Here is a 19,607-nt window from a genome sequence, read left to right on the forward strand (position 1 = left end):
ACTTCGACTTTCTGGCGATACTCCGACGACTTCCCGATGATGTTGAACATTTCGGTGAGTCTCCAGTGACCGTCTGACGGAAGTTCGACGGTAATGGGATGTAACAGCGTCTGTAAATTAAAAAAAAAAAAAAGATTTTTTGATAACAATTAAAAATATATAGGACTAATTGGTGCAAGTGTTTTGTTTTGGGATTAGATGAGTTTTGAACTTTGTATATGGGACTTATTGGTAAGTTCCCTATTATTTTTTACACTTACTTTTCTTTAAATCAAGTTTAATCTGTAGTACTGCAACTATGTGGATTTCTCTACAGATTTTATTTGAATTTTCATTTTAAGTTTTAGATGACATCTTAATGTCATGTTTTTCCCTCTGTCAGTGATAGTCTCTTTTTTTGGGGGGATTTTCTCCTTGAATTCCTGTTAAAATTTTCATTGTCATCAGCTTTTGAACTTTCGCCTAATTATAGAATACTTGCATTTGTTTTATATGCTTTATTTTTCTAAACATGCTATTTTCCCCTCTCAAATTGCCCTTTTGTTTTGGTGATTACTTCTGAACTTAGAATTTATTGATTTCAAGCCTATTGCTCTCCTCTGCAAAAAGGTTCTTCCTTAATCACTGTCAGTAAGACATCCATTCCCCTTTCAAATGAGAAGGGAAGTAGGAACTAGACTTTTTGCTTTCTACCTTTTTCCCTTAACGAGGGATGACTTGCTGCTCGACCTTCTCAAAACCTCTCAATCACAACGATACATGTTTTAGACTAATTGCACTTGGCGACCACAATATAAGTCATGAATTTGAAAATGTACTGATATGATGTTGACCATCTGAATTTAAAATTGATGTGTTTACTCAAAAGACATTGATGCTTTGAAGCATCGTGATAAAACATTAGATGGTTCAGAATATGGAATCACCCTTGACTGTTGGCTCACCCTTTAATTTGCAAGCCATGTGGATAAAATGTCAGTGATCATAGAGTTTCTTTGAATATTTCTTTTGATTTTGATTTCTTGCTCTCTGGAATGTTGTAAATTCGCATTTCCTTTCTGAGTAACGTCTGAATCCCATATCTGACTATAAAATGCCATCATGCCTAATGCTAAAAATGATATTTATTTATTCATTTTTTTTGCAAAATTTCTTCCCTACTTTTAATGTTGGTTGATTTCATGTCTAATTCTGGAAAGGTGGATGCTTTGATTACAGTTGTCAATTGTCTCTTGTAATATCTGTGGAGTTGTTACTGTAAGTTTCATAGTGGGACACAACATTATCAGCTTGTAGCTGTTGCTGTGGATTCTCTCAATTAAAGATTTGTTATCTAAAATTCACTAGAAAAACTATCTATCAGCTACTTGTTTTAGAATATGTGTGCGGCAAAGCCAGGGTTGTGTAGGCTTCTTTCCTTTACTTGACCGAAGGAGTTCTTCTGCAGTCATGGGGTTAGGTTTCTTTCTTGTACTTGACTGTAGTCTTCTAGTAATCAAGGGACATTATAGTTTTTTTTTTATTGCAATGGCAATAGGTTTCTGTGGTGTAAGTTTTTCATTCTATCACTCAAGTGCCTTGTTATGCATATTGTACTCGTACAATGCAACATTCATTTTTTTTCCCGATATAGAATATGTTAGAGTTTGAGAAGGTCCAATCTGATTGATCTATGTGGTAGATTGCTGCAAAGCTAGTAGATTTTCTGTTGATTTATTGTTTAAGTCAAACTTCACAACTTCAGTCTTATCATAAGGTACAGCATTGTTAGCTTGCATGTTGAAGTGTGGCTCTGTACATGTGTATAGACTTGTCTGCTTCTCGTGTCTCTCTCCATCTATTATCTATAACTCATATTACAGCTTCCTTCTGTGTATTTGGTTTAGTGAGGTTGTCCAAGATTGCTTATGCATGTGAAGGCCTCTCTTTTTTTTTACACAGAAGATGTAATGAGAAAGTAGAATTGGTTCAAAGAAGATAAAGTCAAAGCAATATAATAAGGTAGACACTATGTGATCCCTTTATACGACCTTATTAGCAGAGTTGAAATCATCTGGAATGCATATTGAGATATCTCTTTTTCTGAATGGAGTAAAAGACCCTTTTGGATGTTCGTTTCTTTTGGCTTAGGTGTTGAACAGATTTAGATTACTTCGTATACTTCTTCACTTATAATATTACTCTTCACTTATAATATTATTATTAATATGGAGCACGCTGTGCTTTTTCTGCTTTTAATGCCATAAAGTCTTTCAAATATTTTGTTTGAAATGCTTCTTTTATAAATTTCACCCTTTTGTTGCTTGCATTTATTCAATTTATTCTAACTTACCTGCATGCTGCGGGTGGCATTATGTTTAACCAAAATAAATAGGTTCATCTTTTTCAGACAATCTTTACCAAGGCAAGTATACAAACTACTTATTGTTAGTTGTCCACCTGAAGTGTAATTATTCACTTATCAAAAGAAGAAGAAGTAATTGAGGATATTCAGATCGCTGAAAGTCACCTGTCATGCGTTGCCTTTTAACAGCATTTTATTCTTTGTTGTCTCAACTTTACATACATAGCTGGTTTCTTTGACTACGTCACACTTTCTAATGCTGATTTCATTGATAATGTTGAATTGAAGTCTTTATGCTGAATGGTCTGTGGTTCATATACCACTTCCCACTAATAGAAGCATTAAACTATGGAACCATGGGGCCTTTGATTGATAAGAAATCAATTACATCCATCCATGGACGATCCATCTTCTTCTCTAATGCAGTTGTAGTCTGCTGCATTCCCAGAAACAAGTTGGGATCAAGATTCTGGCAAAATATTTAGAATTTTTAACTGATATATTGAAGTGTATAAACCGGAAATTACCCTCTTGATGGTGGTTCATAGTTTTGTTGCTGTGGCTGGCAAAGCTGGAGATGGACAGGTGCATGCGAGTCATCTCCAATGCTTAAACTGTTTGAGAGCAGAGCATTTCTATTTGCTCCATTTACATCCCTTGTTCCATAAACCTGGGGGATGCGCAAATGTTTCTACTGAGACAACGAAACAGCTTGCATTTTGATTTAAGTTTGATGATGGAAATGAGGTTATCTATTTCATGGCATATTTGAAGTTGTATTAGTCTTCTATATGAATACCTTCTTATATAATTCCATATTTTCTTCACGAATTAGGTTTACCTTCTTATAGAGTTCCACATTTTCTTGATGAATAAGGTTTCCCTGCAACAAAGGCAATGAAATTTTATTTAGTTGAAGTGAAACTTGAAGAGAAAAGAGGACAATTAGTTGCAAAGTAATCAACATTGACCTTTCGGTTTAGTTCTTGAATTTCATCAACCAAAATTTGGTCCTATAAAATTAACAAGTACGTTAATTCCAACTTTGGGAGTATATAGAAGATCATAGGAATGTAGGGCATGGAAGTTTCAGACCTTCTTCATACGAACACCTTTAAGACTCATTTCCAGTTGGTTCTCCAAATTTTGTAATTCTTTGACATTCAAACCGGAGAGCTCTTCTCCCATCATTTGCCTGCAATGGTCAATTGCATATATAGGATAATTTACCTTGGTGTTTATTTTTATGTCACTAGTTATTTAAATGAGGCAAATCTGTGGGATGCTAAGGGTTATTTCTTCCAACAGTTAATCTTTTGTTAATGTTATTCATTCTTATCTTTGAGGTCTATAAGATATCTGCTTCCACCTTCAGATCAAAGTCTTGTCTGCTTACTGTTAACTTCTACTTTTTAAGGTAAGTTTGACTGCTTCTACTTGGTTAACTTCCCATCTTCTGCCCCTCACATTCAATACTAGTTGATGGTAGGGGAAGTAGTATGTCAAGTGAATTAGAGTAATGACTATTTATTTTTTAATTTTTTTATGCTATAAGCATACTCATATATCAATCTCCTTCACCCCTTTTTGGCTTACATCCTTGGCTTTGCTATATGTAGAGATAAAAAATTAAAAAAAATCTACATGGCTCACTGTAATACATCAATTATTAAAAAATAGCTCTTCATATTTTTTTATTTTATTTTATTTGTGTATGTGAGACTTTATATATTTGTCCATTTAAAAAACAAATTTATCTGATGTGGCTTTGGACATTGCGATAGGAGCACCAAGGGGTAGATGAGGCATCCTTGGAGGCAGCAATAATAACCTTAGAATGATGTGTGAGGATTTCACTTTGTGTTTGGCCTATGGCATGACTTGTTGAAATCACTTCAAGCAGAATTTTAAGACGTTAGAATACTTTGAGAAATCAAATTATTGAAATTGAAATATCGAAAGTAGTTGATATTCAAAGAAATGAAACATTCATGGAGGACGGTTGCCTACCTACTACCTCTCCTAGACTTCAATGTAGGTGAGAGTCTTTTGCATTGGCTGCAACATAATTTTTAGTTTAGTAGTGCCTTGAAATTTCAACCTGGCATTGGCCACAAGATTTTCTACTATGAGCGGTGCCTTAGGATTCTTAGGATTCGGTATTATTTATTTATTTTACTTCTTATGAATGGGTCCAGTCAGTCCTATCTAGTATTTTAATTTTTAATTTTTATTGTTCAGAGTTCCTGTGGCTATGGCTAAGAAGATTAAGAAAATGATTTTTTTATTTTTTTAATTTTTTTTTTTAATTTTTAATAACTAGGCATTTGGGCCAGCTTGCGTGCACCTTAACTAATGCCAGGGCTCTGAAGTTAACGACCAAGCAAATCTCCAATGGCCCCTTGGGGTGACTCGAACTCGAGATAGGACATCGTAACTATTTAGATTAATATCTTTATCAATAATGGGAAAATTATTCAGTATTCTTGGAATATTGCTGTTGTATGTGCACGTTACGTGGTCTCCTGATCAGTGAAGCTGCGAAAAAGGAATGGATGGGGCCAAACTTCACTTCCTCCTCAACCGACCAAGGTAGTTAGTTAAGAATTGATACACCTAATTGGGATATAGTACTAATTAGGAATGAGGTGGTGAGGGGAAAAAAGACCGTTTAATTAATTGCGATATAGTACCTTTGCCTAAGAATAATAGGGGCTTAGTTTGGGTAATATTGTTGAAACAAATATTACATTGGTTGGTAAGTGATTATGGACGTTTCCAGGAGAATGTAATTCTTTATGGCATGTGGTTATCAAAAGCAAACATGGATTACAGTTAATAGGGAATTCCTGTGTGGTTGATAGAGGGGAACTCTTGCTCTCCATGGAAGTCTATTTCCCAGGGTTTATCACATTTTTGTCAGTTTACTCATCTTGTTGTGGGTAATGGGGGTGAACAATGATGTTTGGAGGGGAGCATCTTTGATTTGCTACTTTATTTTCACAATTGTATCAGTCATATCAATCGTATAATGATTCCATTCCTTCCTTTGTTTTCTCCAACTCTAATTAGTTATCCTGGAACTTTCATTTTTTTAGAAATCTGAATGACTGTGAAGCCAGTGGATTTGTTTCATTATCAGCAATCATTGATGGTGTTTCTTTGTCAAGTGCTTCTAAGGACAAAAGGTTAGAGGCACTTCATCTTTTGGAATTCTCTTGCAAATCCTTTTTTGATATGATCATTGATGATTCTAATGTTCCAATTTTTGTCGCTCATAGAGATTATTTGGAAGGCATATGAAAGACAAAACTGTTCTTTACTTCCTCAATGTTGTGTCATATGCTATTGGGCCGAGATAAGCATTGATAATTTTTTTTTTGCATTGCCCTATTGCTGTGCCTGTGAGATTATATTGTGAAATATATTGTGAGTCTTACAAATGAAACTTAGAGTCCTATTAGAAGCATGATTGTATTAGAGTCATGATAGTATTGTATTTGTATTTCCTTTTTGGTTTAGGAGTTGGGGCGACGCTGTTCTCACCGCTGCCCATCTTATTAATCGTCTCCCTACCCAGGTCTTGCAAAAACAAGCTCCTCTTCACGTCCTCCTAGGTTCTCAGTCCTTGTTTTCTATTCCTCCCAAAATTTTAGTTGTGTCTGTTTTGTTCATAATCACTCTCCTTCTCGTGGTAAGTTGGACCCTCGCTCCCTCAAGTGCGTTTTCCTTGGTTACTCTCCTACTCAAAAGGGGTATAAATGTTACCACCCTTCTTCTCGTAAGTGGTTTGTGTCCATAGATGTTACTTTCTTTGAGTCCCAATCCTATTTCTTGTCCTCTCCGGTGTCACCGTCCTTATTTTCGGGGGAGCCTTGGTGTGAAGTGAGTCCTGTGCTTCCTATGGTGGACCTAGTTGTTCTTGCACCACCCTCTTCTACTGTGCTTCCTATGGTGGAACCAGTTGTTCTTGCACCACCCTCTTCTACTGGGACTATAGAACCCAATGTTACCAAGGATAAGGACGGGCATGTTTATGTCCGGGACATAGACAGACAACAAGTTAACTGGATACAAGGGACCACTTCTGCTCCTCCACTGCCATCTCCTGCTTCTGATGAGAGTCTAGGTAACTTTGAATCTCTTGAGTCCATTGATCTTGATGTTCCTATTGCTAAGAGGAAGGGTGTGAGATCTTGTATTCAACATCCTATCTCACATTTTGTGTCCTACTCTCATTTGTCATCCTCATATAGAGCGTTTGTGTCCAAAATTTCCTCTGTTAGCATTCCTAACCATTTTCAGGATGCCCTGCTATCTCTGAGTGGAAACTAGCCATGATTGAGGAAATGAAAGCACTTAGGAAGAATGACACTTGGGAATTGACTGAGTTACCTACGGGCAAACAACCTGTGGGATGTAAATGGGTATATACTGTGAAACACAAAGCAGATGGGTCCATTGAGCGTTACAAGGCAAGACTTGTGGCAAAAGGGTTTACTCAGACATATGGCATTGATTATCAGGAGACCTTCGCACTCGTGGCTAAGATGAATTCAGTCAGAGTACTTCTCTCTCTAGCAGCTAATCTAGATTGGCCGCTTTATCAGTTTGATGTCAAGAATGCCTTTCTCCATGGTGACCTCGAAGAAGAGGTATATATGGACATTCCTCCTGGTTTTGAGGATCATCAGACTGAAGGCAAAGTATGCAAGCTTCAGAAGTCATTATATGGTCTTAAACAGTTTCCAAGGGCTTGGTTTGAGAGACTCACTCAGGTTATGTTTAAATATAACTTCAAATAGAGTCAGGCAGATCACACATTGTTTGTGAAACATTCCTCACGTGATAAGATTACAGCACTTATTGTTTATGTAGATGATATAGTTCTTACGGGCAATGATAGTGGGGAAATACCTCTGTTGAAGAAATATTTAGCTAGTGAGTTTGAAATCAAAGACTTAGGAAGCGTGAAGTATTTTCTGGGAATTGAAGTTGCTCGTTCTAAGGATGTGATATTTATCTCATGGAGAAAATATGTGCTTGACCTGTTGAAGGAAACTGGGATGCTTGGCTGCAAGGCACGTGCCACTCCATTGGAACCCAATTAGAAATTAGGGGATGATGGAGGAGAAGCTGTTGATAGGGGGAGCTATCAACGATTAGTGGGTAAGCTCATTTACATATCTCACTCCCGTCCTGATATTGCTGTTGCTGTCAGTGTGGTTAGTCAGTTTATGCATGCTCCTCATCAGATTCACTTTGAGGCTGTCATGAAAATCTTGAGGTATTTGAAGTCTGCTCCTGGTAAGGGTCTTTATTTTTCAAAGTATGATCATCTTCGTGTGGACGCCTATACAGATGCTGACTGGGCTGGATCAGTAACGGATAGGAGATCGACTTCAGGGTATTGCACTTTTGTTGGAGGCAACCTAGTTACTTGGAGGAGTAAGAAACAGAATGTGGTTGCCAGGTCAAGTGCAGAAGCTGAGTTTAGAGCTATGGCACAAGGTGTGTGTGAACTTTTATGGATCAAGTTATTGTTGAGTGATCTAGGTATTGATCAGACGGACTCCATGCGGTTATACTGTGATAATAAGGCTGCCATCAACATCGCTCACAATCCAGTTCAACATGACAGGACAAAACATGTTGAGATTGATCGCCACTTCATTAAGGAGAAATTCACTAGTGGTACCATTTGTACTCCTTTTGTCCAGTCTGGTGAACAACTTGCTGACATTCTCACCAAGGGGGTTGGGAATAAACCATTTCATGACATATTAGGCAAGCTGGGTATGAGAGATATCTTCGCACCAGCTTGAGGGGGAGTGTTAGCATATTATATTATTATCTGAGCTTTTTTGGTTTGTAATTATTCTATGCCCTCAGGGCTCGACTTGTAATTGTCTCATCTTGTAAACCCTAATCTTCATTTATAAATAGGGGATGATATTCTATCAAACCCTAAGCTGGTTAATCCCTACAAGCTTCACTTCCTGTACAGATACAGCTGCCCAAAATGGTCGCGTTGAGCGTAAACACCGTCATTTCTTTGAGACAGCTAGGTCTTTTCTTATCTCTGCCTTAGTTCTGGCTCCATTTTGGGGGGAGGCAGTTCTTATTGTTGCTTTTCTTCTCAATCGCATGCCTACTCCCATTCTTTCTGGTCGGTCTCCTTATGAGGCTTTGTTCTCCCAACTTCCTAACTACTCCCTCCTTCGTGTGTTTGGGTCTGCCTGTTTTGTCCTTCTTCCCTGCAAAGATAGGACCAAACTTAGTGCCCGGTCTGTCCTCTGTGTCTTTTTAGGTTATAGTCCTACTCAGAAAGGCTATCGGTGTTACGACCCTGTTTCCCGTCGTTTTTGTGTTTCCCGTCATGTTTCTTTTCTCGAACGTCTACCTTACTTTCAGCTTCCTCCTGTCACTGCTCCAGTTTCCAAAGAGGATTTGGTTCACATTGACCCATTCCCTTCTGAGGTACCGTCTGATGAGTACATCTCCACAGTTCCTTATGAGCTTGTTTCATTTTCTCCTCCTACTTCACCTCTGGCTACTTCTCATCCTTCAGTTTGTTCTCCTCCTCCGTTGTTAGTTTATTCTCGTCGCAAGGTTCCTCTCCCACTAGTTGTCTCTACCCCTACTGCTGATCCTCCTGCTGCTGCCGACTCTGATCCTGCTGCACACCGATATCCTACTCGAGCGCGTCATCCTCCAAACAAGTTAGGTTAGTCTAATACATGTTTTTCTGCTTCCTATCGTACTTTTTTGTCTGCTATTCACTCTTTTTCAGAACCTCAGTCTTACAAAGAGGCATGTCAAGACCCTCATTGGGTTCACGCTATGGACGATGAGTTGTCTGCTCTACAGAAAACTAGTACTTGGGAGCTGGTTCCTTTGCCTGCTGGTAAGAACTTGATTGGTTGCAAATGGGTCTACAAAGTCAAGACTCATTCTAATGGGTCTCTTGAGCGCTACAAAGCTCGTCTGGTTGCCAAAGGTTTCTCTCAGGAGTATGGTATTGATTATGAGGAAACATTTGCTCCTGTTGCCAAGATGACTACTGTCCGTACTTTGATCTCTGTCGTTGCTATTCGTTCTTGGCCTCTTTATTAGATGGATGTTAAGAATGCTTTTCTTAATGGCCATCTCACTGAGGAGGTTTACATGCGTCCTCCTCTTGGTCTTCCCCATTCCTCTGGCTAAGTTTGTCGTCTTCGGCGTGCTCTGTATGGCCTGAAGCAGTCTCCTCGTGCTTGGTATGATCGCTTTCAAACTGCTGTTATCGAGCTTGGGTTTCATTGTTCTACTTCCGACTCTGCTTTATTTCTGAGACATACATCGGCTGGTTTTGTTGCTTTCTTACTCTATGTGGATGATATGATCATCATTGGCTTTGACTCTTCTGCTATCTCTGAGGTCAAGCAGCATCTCTTCCGCACCTTCGAAATGAAAGATTTGGGTCCATTACGGTATTTTCTTGGTATTGAGGTTGCTTCTTCTCCAAAGGGTTATTTTCTGTCTCAGGCTAAGTATGCTAATGAAGTCATTCACCGTGCTGGTCTTACTGATACTAAGATTTCTGATACACCTATTGAGCTTAATGTGAAGCTTAATTCTACTGATGGTGTCCCTCTAGATGATCCTACTTTATATCGCGAGCTTGTGGGTTGTTTAGCTTGTTTGATAGTCACTCGCCTTGATCTTGCTTATGTTGTTCATGTGGTTAGTCAGTTCGTTTCTGCTCCTCGCTCTACCCATTGGGCTGCTTTGGTTCGCATTCTTCGCTATCTCAGGGGTACCATATTTCAAGGCTTACTATTGTCCTCTACTTCCTCTTTGGACCTGGTGGCCTATGCTGACTCTGATTGGGCTGGTGATGTTACTGATCGCAAGTCTACGTCTGGTTTCTGTATGTTTCTTGGTGATTCCTTGATCTCTTGAAAAAGTAAGAAACAATCAGTTGTTGCCCGCTCTACTGCCGAAGCTGAGTATTGTGCTATGGCTCATGCCACTGCTGAGATTGTTTGGCTTTGTTGTCTTTTGTCTGATTTGGGTGTTTCTCAGTCTTCTCCGACCTCTCTCTATTGTGACAACTGCAGTGCTGTTCAGATTGTCCACAATATTGTCTTCTATGAGCGGACAAAACACATTGAGATTGACTGTCACTTTGTTCGCCAACATCTGCAGTCTGCCTTTATCTCGCTTCCTTTCATCCCTTCAGCTTTGCAACTTGCGAACTTCTTCACCAAGACTCACACTACTGCTCGGTTTCAGTTTCTTAGCAAACTCTCCGTGTTTTCTGCTAAAACACCTTGAGTTTGAGCGGGGGTGTGAGAATATATTGTGATTCTTACTGTAGAAAATACTGTATTATTGATTGTTATTGATTACAAGATTATTTTATTACAATTCCTATACAATCTATATATAGAAGAAAATGTGGTAGTAGGTGTAGTGGAGGTGATAGTGGGTTAGGTGAAGTGGAGTGTGTGGTGAAGTGGAGGTAGGTGAAGTGGAGTGTGTAGTGGAGTAGGTGAAGGTAAAGATGGGAAATTCTAACAGCCCCCCGCAAACTCAAGGAGGATAGAAACTAACCAACTTGAGTGTGGAGAGAGGAACAAAACAAGAAAATACATAAAAATAAAAAAAGATAGGAGACACTGTATGGTTGTGTCAGACCGTTGGTGAAGACACTGAAAGGTGGTGCCATAACGTGGTAGAGGACACTGGATGTGGTGTCATAACGGTGTAGAGGACACTGTATGGTGGTGTCATAACGGTGTAGAAGACAGTTTATGGGGTCATGTCGGACCGTTGTAGAAGACAGTTTATGGGGTCATGTCGGACCGTTGTAGCAGACACTGTTGTGACAGTTGTTGTGACAGTTTACGGAGTCTTGCTGGACCCTTGTAGAAACTAACCGGAATCAATGTCGGGACAGTTTACAGAGTCTTGTCGGACCCGTGTAGAAACTAACCGGAATCTATGTCGGGACAGGTTACAGAGTCTTGTCGGACCCTTGTAGAAACTAACCGGAATCTATGTCGGGACAGTTTACAGAGTCTTGTCGGACCCATAAAGGAGCTAACCGGAATCAATGTCGGGACAGTTTACAGAGTCTTGTCGGACCCTTTAAAAAATCGCATCCTCAAAAGGTGCGCTCAATTTTTTAAAAAGGCGTGCCATCAAAAGGCGTGCCCAATTTATCAAAAAGTGCGCCGGACATGATGGCGAGGCACGTGAGTGTCTTGGTTGGCGTGCCCGTTTGTCGTTTGGCGTCAAGAGGCGCGCAATGCGCGTGGCTGGCCCTGGCTATTTAAAACAAGGTTGAGGCGAAGGCTGTGCATACTAGTCTGAAACCTCGGAACGCTCGGAGAGCTTGTCTCTGCAAATCTTGAAACACCCGGAAACCAACCCTTCTCTGAAACACTTGGCAACCCAAAAACATGGCCTCGTCTTCCCGTCCAGCTACCCAGAACCTGCTCACGCTCTTTCCAGAACTGAACGAGCCCACAGGAGAAATAACTGGTGCGGTGGCCAGTGAACCGCAACCAAACACCTCTGGTTTTGCTCCATTGAACTTTCCGATGCGGTCGGTGGAGCAAAAAATGGCGGTGCAAACTGATATTGAGGCTAATCAGTATACTCTGAAGTCATGCGTGGAAACCATGACGGCGGTCACAAATTTGTCGAACCGGCTGCAGAGTAGGACAAATGAGGTGCAGCATTTAAATTCCCAGCTGGCTCTGCTCCAACGCATGTATAAGGATGCGCGAGCAGAGATAAGCGTGCTAAGGGCAGAAAACAAGGAGCTGAAGCGGAAGGCCACCGTGATGTTCCGATTTGGAGGTCCGCCGTATGCTGCAGTGGAGGAGCAGGGAGTAGTGATCATGCCCAGTGGAGTGGGAAACACGGAGGCAACACCGGCAAGGGCCGCCCAGGACGGAGGCAAGAAGAAAAGACCGGCGGCAGAGTAGAGAAAAATCCCACTGTGCCGATTTGTGTTGGGTTGGTTTTTTTTTTTTTTGTTTTTTGTTTTGTTTTTTTTTTTTTTTGTGTAAAATGGTGATCGGGGTGAGCCCCGACATGAATAAAAGGAAATGAGTTTGGTGTGCAGTTTGTCTTCTTCTTCTGCCTTTTTTTTTTTTTTTTAATAAAATAAATAAAGAAATAAATAAAATAAAAGAAAAGAAAGAAAGTGGAGCAACGGGTGAGGTGCAATAGGTGATGATAATTGTGTGTGAGTGGAGAATAAAGAAAAGAAAAGAAAGGGGTTGTGCGGCTTTTTTTTTTTTTTTTTTTTTTTTTTTTTTTTTTCTGAAAAAGCATGCTGTGTCCCCCACCATCCAAACACTGAGCTAAACTAATGGTTTTATGAGGCATTAGTTTAATATATAGATATATTAAAATAAAAAAAAAAATGTGGGCAATAACGTGGGTGGTGTGTGGGTGATTATTAGAGAGAGAAGATGGCCCCCCTGTTTGGTTTTTTTTTTTTTTTTTTTTTTTTTTTTTTTTGTACTTTTCTTCTTTATTCTTCCGCAAGAGAGAAAGAGCTGTGGAGAGCAGAGTGAAGAACAGATCTACGAAAACAATGGGGTGGTATGGCCTTCTTGATCTCGCCAACTGTGAATGGAGGTTTCGAGTAAGGAACTCGCCGGATATCCATGGGCAGTGTTATGACATGAAGGAACTTTTCAAAGTAGGAGAAATCAGAAGCCGAGTAACCGACACATCTTCCTCCGCCGATCTCAGTAACATCTTCTCCACTGTCATTGTCCCACATGGGTTTGACAGAGGAAGGATCTGTGACTGCATTTTTTGATGAGAGAGAGAGAGAGCAATTGAAGTCAAACCCATTTTTCCTAGTGCTTCCAGCTATATAAGCACTGCCACTGGTGGTTCCAAATGCTTCCAGAAACGACGGCGTCGGACCACCGGCGAGTCTTCTCTTGCCGGCGGCGGTGGCAAGTCGTTTGGTGAGGGCATTGGGGATGCTCCAGCGAAGGAGAGAAGCGGAGGACGCCGAGTCGGCGGACATTGAACCGGACCGAGTGGACCGAGTTGCTGTGTAGAAAATAAGTCAATCAGAGAGGGACTTTGTAATAGCTAGTGATGGCAGGTATGTGTAGAAAATAAGCGGAATAGGTTGAAGTCCGGCGGGCAGCTAAGGTGAGGTTGTCGCCCGCCGGGGAAGCGAAAATATCAGGTTCTAAACCTGCTCTGATACCATGTAGAAAATACTGTATTATTGATTGTTATTGATTACAAGATTATTTTATTACAATTCCTATACAATCTATATATAGAAGAAAATGTGGTAGTAGGTGTAGTGGAGGTGATAGTGGGTTAGGTGAAGTGGAGTGTGTGGTGAAGTGGAGGTAGGTGAAGTGGAGTGTGTAGTGGAGTAGGTGAAGGTAAAGATGGGAAATTCTAACACTTACAAATGAAACTTAGAGTCCTATTAGAGGCATGATTGTTTAGAGTCATGATAGTATTGTATTGTATTTCCTTTTTGGTTTAGGAGTTAGGGCTATATATATTTTAAGGTCTGATTGTAATTGATACAATTGAATATACAGAAAAGCTTTCAGGAATCTTACAGTGCCATTATGGTGGAGGGTGTTATGGTTAGCAGAGCTCCTTCCAGTGATCACATGCTTTGCATTGAGTTTAGAGGTTTTGGATTGAATGATAAAGAAATGACTCTTTGGAGTTATGCTGTATGTGTGGTTATTTGAGTTGTTTGGTTGGAAAGAAATGCTAGAATTTTGCAAGTAAGTGTGAAGACTTGAGGGGTATTTGAGATAAAATTTGTTATTTGGGATTCTTTTTGCACTTCAGTATCTCATTCTTTAAAGGGGATCCCTTTATTTTTTATTCTAGGAATTAGGGAGTATTGTTAGAATATTTCTTGGTTTCCTTGTTTCCTTATTTAGATTAGATTGTCATTGATTGATTGATTGTGATTCCATAATCAGTCAATCAGTCAATCAATCAATCTATATAAAAGGTGATTCCTTAATCAGTGCCTTAAGGCTTCATTTTGTAACAGTTGATTGATTAATATAAAAGGTGATGATATCATAATCATCACTTAAGCTTTGTATTCTCTTAAATTATATGGTATCAGAGCCAAAACCCTAAACACCGTCACCCACACAATTGCTGCCACCAATCAGCCATCACATATAACCACCCATCCTCTACCACTAGTCTCTGAGTCTCTGTCGGAACCAGCCAAGGTCTCACAGAGCTGTTTCGGCTTTAGCCGAAGGCCCCTCTAGCCTGGTAGACCCTTTTGAGGGCAATCCTAGCCTCTCTTTGTGTATTTCGGCTCCTGTGGATGAGTATTTGAGGGTTGCCCATCTTCTGTTGCCCCAAGTTTCTTTTCCTCTACTTTCTTGTACATAGTTCAACATTTGTTTTGATTGGAGGTTCATTCTCTCGTATTTGATTTATTTTTTGGGTCCACAAATGACCTATTAATCTGATTGTTATGCTCCCATAGTGGTTTGTATGTGATTTTGCTTGTTCCAGCCCATTCCATACCTCCTTCCATCTTGTGATTTGTGCAAGGTTTTTTGGGTTGAGATTGTAGAGTTTTTATGGCTGACCTAGCTAGTGAATCCCCCACTAGTTCTCACCTATTTAAAGGGGAGAGCTCCAGTCCAGTTATGGCTACTACATTTGAGAACCTGAACCCTAGCCTCAAAATCACTATCGCTCTGTTTAATGGTCAGAATTACCTTTCATGGTCTCAGTGGCTGATACATTTTTCTAAAGAGTAGGGGGAAGATGGATAATGGGAGAGTTCAAGTACTAGGTATTATGGATCCTAGTTATGACCAATGGAAGATTACCGATTCTTTAATCATGGGTTGGCTCATTCATTCCATGATCCTTAAGATTGGTGAAGGTTACTTATCCATGGATATTGCCCAGGATATTTGGAAAGCAGTCGTTACAACATATTCTGGAAAATTGAATTTTTCTCAGTCTTTTGAGCTGCGTCAGTCTATTGAGCGCTCAGTGCAAGGGGAGCAGACAGTTCTCTAATATTACACTTTTCTGACTAATGGTTGAAAATGCCTAAATAATCTCCTGGATTACAAGCCTGTCTGTACAGTTGACTCAGTTGGTTACCAGAAGTTTCTTGCACATAAGAGGGTCTTCAAGTTTTTTGAAGGCCTCAATGTGTAATTTGATCTAGTTCGGAGTCGTGTCATTGGCATGGATGTTCTTCCATTGTTTCAAGAGGCCTTTGCATATGTACAGAATGAGGAGAGGAGTTGTTCTGCTATGTTACCACCAGCTACTGAAGACAGTTCAGCATTACTTTCTTCTTCTCCTCGAGATGGGGCTGGTTTGTCACTACCTCTTTCCCATTCTTCAGGGAAGGATACTGTGTTCTGTGATTACTGTCGCAAGTCGCGGCATACTCATGAGTTGTGTTGGAAGTTTTATGGGGCTCTATTAGGGAGTCTGCTGATTGGTCTGGTACTAGAGGCTGTCGATTAGGCCAGTCTAGAGGACGTGGCTCTAATGTACGGGCCCATTAGTCTAGTGTCGTTGACCCCCTTGATTCTACTTCCGTTTTAGTTGGTTTGACTTCTGATAGTTTATCTAGCATGACTTCTCCTGAGCTTGAGGATGTTCTGCGTCATTTGCTGGGCCGTCAGTCTTCTACTGCTCCCAGTGTATCTTCCTTGTCGTTTGCCCGCTTAGGTAACTCAGCCTCTTCTCCTGATGCTTTTCTTTCCCATAAGTCTTTGTCATGGATTATCGATTCTGGTGCCTCAGATCATATGTCTGGGTCTTCTAACCTTTTCTCAGCATATAAGCCCTCTTTAGGTTAAGATAAAGTTAGGATTGCAAATGGTACTGTTTCTTCTATCTATGGGAAAGGTTTAATTCATGTCACCCCTACCTTACCTCTGTCTTCAGTGCTCCACGTTGTTTATTTTTCTGTTAATCTTCTATCCTTGAGTCGTATTACTAAGGATTTAAACTGTAGTGTGACATTTTTTTCTTGATCATTGTCTTTTTTAGGACATCGTCATGAGGAGAACGATTGGCAGTGGTAGTGCAGAAAATGGTCTCTATTTCTTGGATCAGCCGAACAAGCTTGCTCATCATTCCATCCAGTTCCCAACCACCAAGGAGGATTTATAGCTATGGCATCATCGTCTTGGACATCCTTCTTTTCATTTACTTAGGCATTTATTTCCGTCAATTTTTACAAACAGTAATGTGTCTGAGTTTCTTTGTGAGTCTTGTCAACTTGGGAAACAACATCGAGCTTCTTTTGCTCAAAGTCTTAATAAAAGTTTAGCTCTTTTTTCTTTATGGGATCCATCTCGTGTTATGTTTTTAAAAGGCTATAGATGATTTGTTACCTTTATTGATGAATTTTCTCATATTACTTCGGTGTATCTCATGAAAGAAAAAAAGTGAGGATTTCTCTGTGTTTTAAAATTTTCATAAAATGATTTGTACTAAGTTTGGGGCAATTGTCAAAATTTTGCGTTCTGATAATGAGGGTGAATATATCGATTCGAGGTTAGAGAGTTATTTTTCCACTCATGGCATTATACATCAGACATCTTGGACCCAATACCCCTCAACAAAATAGGGTTACAGAACACAAAAAATCGTCATCTTCTTGATATGGCTCGCTGCATGTGTTTTTCTATGAGTGTGCCTCAGTCCTATTGGGGCAAGGCCGTTCTCACCGCAACCTATCTCATTAATTGTCTTGCTACCTAGGTTTTGCAAAAATAAGCTCTACTTCAAGTCCTTCTCGGTTCAGAGTCTTTGTTTCCGTTTCCCCTAAAATATTTGGCTGTGTCTGTTTTGTCTACAATCATTCTCCTACTCATGGTAAGTTGGACCCTCGCTCTCTCAAGTGTGTTTTCTTCGGATACTCGCCTACTCAAAAAGGGTATAAGTGTTGTCACCCTCCTTCTTGTTAGTAGTTTGTGTCCATGAATGTCACCTTCTTTGAGTCCTAGTCCTACTTCTTGTTCTCTCCGGTGTTACAGTCATCCTTTCAGGGGAAGCCTTGGTGTGAAGAGATTCCTATTGTCCCTGTTGCTCCTATGGTGAAACCATTTGTTCCTGCACCACCTATTACTGGGACTATAGAATCCAATGCTACCAAGGATAGGGAAGAGCAAGTTTATGTCAGGGACAAAGACAGACAGAAAGTTATTTGGATACAAAAGATCACTTCTGCTCACCCACTGCTATCTCCTGCTTCTGATAAGAGTTCAGGTAACTTTGTACCTTTTGTTTCTCTGGAGTCTATTGATATTGCTATTCTTGACACTACTGATCTAGATATTCCTATTGCCAAGAGAAAAGGTGTGAGATCGTGTACTCAACATCCTGTTTCAAATTTTGTGTCCGACTTTTATTTGTCTTCCTCTTATAGAGCCTTTGTGTCAAACATTCCTAACCATTTTCAGGATGCTCTGGCTACCTTTGAATGGAAACTTGCCATGATTGAGGAAATGAAAGCACTTCGTAAGAATGACACTTGGGAATTAATTGAGTTACTAAAGGGCAAACGACCGGTGAGATGCAAATGGGTGTATACTGTGAAGCTCAAAGCAAATGGTTCCATTGAGCGTTATAAGGCTCGATTTATGGCAAAAGGCTTCACTCGGACTTACGGAGTAGATTATCAGGAGACTTTTGCACCAGTGGCTAAGATGAATTTAGTTAGAATACTTTTCTCTTTAGCAGCTAATTTAGATTGGCCACTTCATCAGTTTGATATAAAGAATGCTTTCTTACATGGTGAGGTAGAAGAAGAGGTACATATGGACATTCCTCCTTGTTTTGAGGATCTTTGATAGAGAGTAAAGTATACAGGCTTTAGAAGTCGTTTTATGGTATCAAACAGTCTCCAAGGGCTTGGTTTGAAAGATTCACTCAGGCTATACTTAAACATGGTTTCAAATAGTCAGATATATCACACTTTCTTTGTGAGATATTCCTCACGTGGTAAGACTACAACTCTCATTGTTTAGGTGGATGACATAGTGCTTATAGGCGATGATAGTGAGGAAATATCCCTGTTGAAGAAATATTTAGCTAGTGAGTTTGAAATCGAAGACATGGGGAACTTGAAATGTTTTCTGGGAATCAAAGTTGCTTGTTCCAACGATGGGATTTTTTTCTCACAAAGAAAATATGTTCTTAACCTTTTGAAGGAAATAGGGATGCTTGGATGTAAGGCTTATGATACCCCACTGGAATTTAATCAGAAACTTGGTGATGGTGAAGGAGAAGCAGCTGTTGATAGGGGGAGTTATCAGCGACTAGTGGGTAAGCTCATTTACTTATCTTACTCTCGTCCTAATATTGCTATTGTTGTCAGTATGGTTGGTGAGTTTATGCATACTCCTCATCAAATTCACTTAGAGGCTGTTATGAGAATTCTGAGGTACTTAAAATCTTCTTCTGTAAAGGGCCTTTACTTTTCCAAACATGATCACCTCAGAGTGGGAGCCCACACAGATGCTGATTGGGCAGGGTCAATAACTGATAAGAGATCTACATCAGGATATTATTGTACCTTTGTGGGCGGCAATCTTGTTACTTGGAGGAGTAAGAAATAATATTGTTAGATATATATAAATACTCCATACAGTATAATCACAAACACACATTTGAAGTTGCGTTGTGGTATCGAAGTTACAAGTTTTCATGTCTGACATTATACCTATTTGAGGCTACAACACCCAAATCCTTGTTGATAGATAAAAATTCACAAACAAAAATGTGTTGCTGACATAAGCTGCCTAGCTTGAGAAATCCAAATCAAAGTACATTTTTCTCTCAATTCCGAAACAAGAACCCGTAGGAAACAAAAGCTAATAAAAGGGCAAACAAAGTTGAAATCATATTCAATGCATAACCTTCTGCCTAACAGTGAAATAGTTGACAGTCAACTTCAATGCCAGACCAAAATGTAAAAAGCACTAATTTTTTTAATCAACCAAACATGCAAATAAATATGTTGATGGAATGATCATTTCATTTCACTCCATTTTAGTGAACCGAACACCATCGTAAATCCTTAGATTTTTGCGAAAGTATAGAATCCAATGAATTACTGTTCAATTTAAAGGTCAGTTGTTCCCTTCTTACCTACATGTTTTTTTTCCCCCCCATAAATGACTACTGGGGAAGGAAAAAAATATTTTAAGCATTGCACTGTATAAATAGCAACTGAAAAGCCAATCTTTAG

General features: G+C 39.7%; 1 protein-coding gene and 1 long non-coding RNA gene across 52 annotated transcripts in view; one reads left to right on the plus strand and one right to left on the minus strand.

The window, feature by feature from the left end:
• The window catches only part of LOC145792755 (uncharacterized), a 95,881-nt gene that overhangs the window by 21,292 nt on the left and 54,982 nt on the right, over positions 1 to 19,607 (plus strand). For 6 of the 40 annotated variants that reach the window (XR_014332573.1, XR_014332570.1, XR_014332569.1 and 3 more), the window contains exon 3: positions 1,942 to 2,001. The exons of 15 other annotated variants lie outside the window; for them this stretch is intronic. This is a non-coding gene — a long non-coding RNA (uncharacterized LOC145792755). Of the gene's footprint in view, positions 1 to 1,218; positions 1,514 to 1,886; positions 2,002 to 5,442; positions 5,533 to 16,399; positions 16,697 to 19,607 lie in introns of those variants that run through there. 19 more of the 40 variants (XR_014332563.1, XR_014332562.1, XR_014332558.1 and 16 more) reach the window with 10 other exon arrangements.
• Positions 2,357 to 19,607, minus strand: part of LOC114304089 (MADS-box transcription factor 23) — an 80,545-nt gene continuing 63,294 nt past the window's right edge. For 3 of the 12 annotated variants that reach the window (XM_082874132.1, XM_082874133.1, XM_082874134.1), the window contains exons 5-9: positions 3,440 to 3,539; positions 3,316 to 3,357; positions 3,186 to 3,227; positions 2,872 to 3,014; positions 2,357 to 2,777 (exon numbers count right to left, since the gene is read on the minus strand). In XM_082874132.1, the coding sequence (XP_082730258.1) occupies positions 2,762 to 2,777; positions 2,872 to 3,014; positions 3,186 to 3,227; positions 3,316 to 3,357; positions 3,440 to 3,539 (343 nt within the window). In that variant the 3' untranslated portion in view covers positions 2,357 to 2,761. Of the gene's footprint in view, positions 2,781 to 2,871; positions 3,015 to 3,143; positions 3,228 to 3,315; positions 3,358 to 3,439; positions 3,540 to 19,607 lie in introns of all 12 variants that reach the window. The other 9 variants (XM_028249264.2, XM_082874130.1, XM_082874131.1 and 6 more) reach the window with 3 other exon arrangements.

This window comes from Camellia sinensis, chromosome 6 (genome assembly GCF_055761805.1).
Source record: "Camellia sinensis isolate YWXY chromosome 6, ASM5576180v1, whole genome shotgun sequence".
In the NCBI taxonomy this organism is placed as follows: Eukaryota; Viridiplantae; Streptophyta; class Magnoliopsida; order Ericales; family Theaceae; genus Camellia; species Camellia sinensis.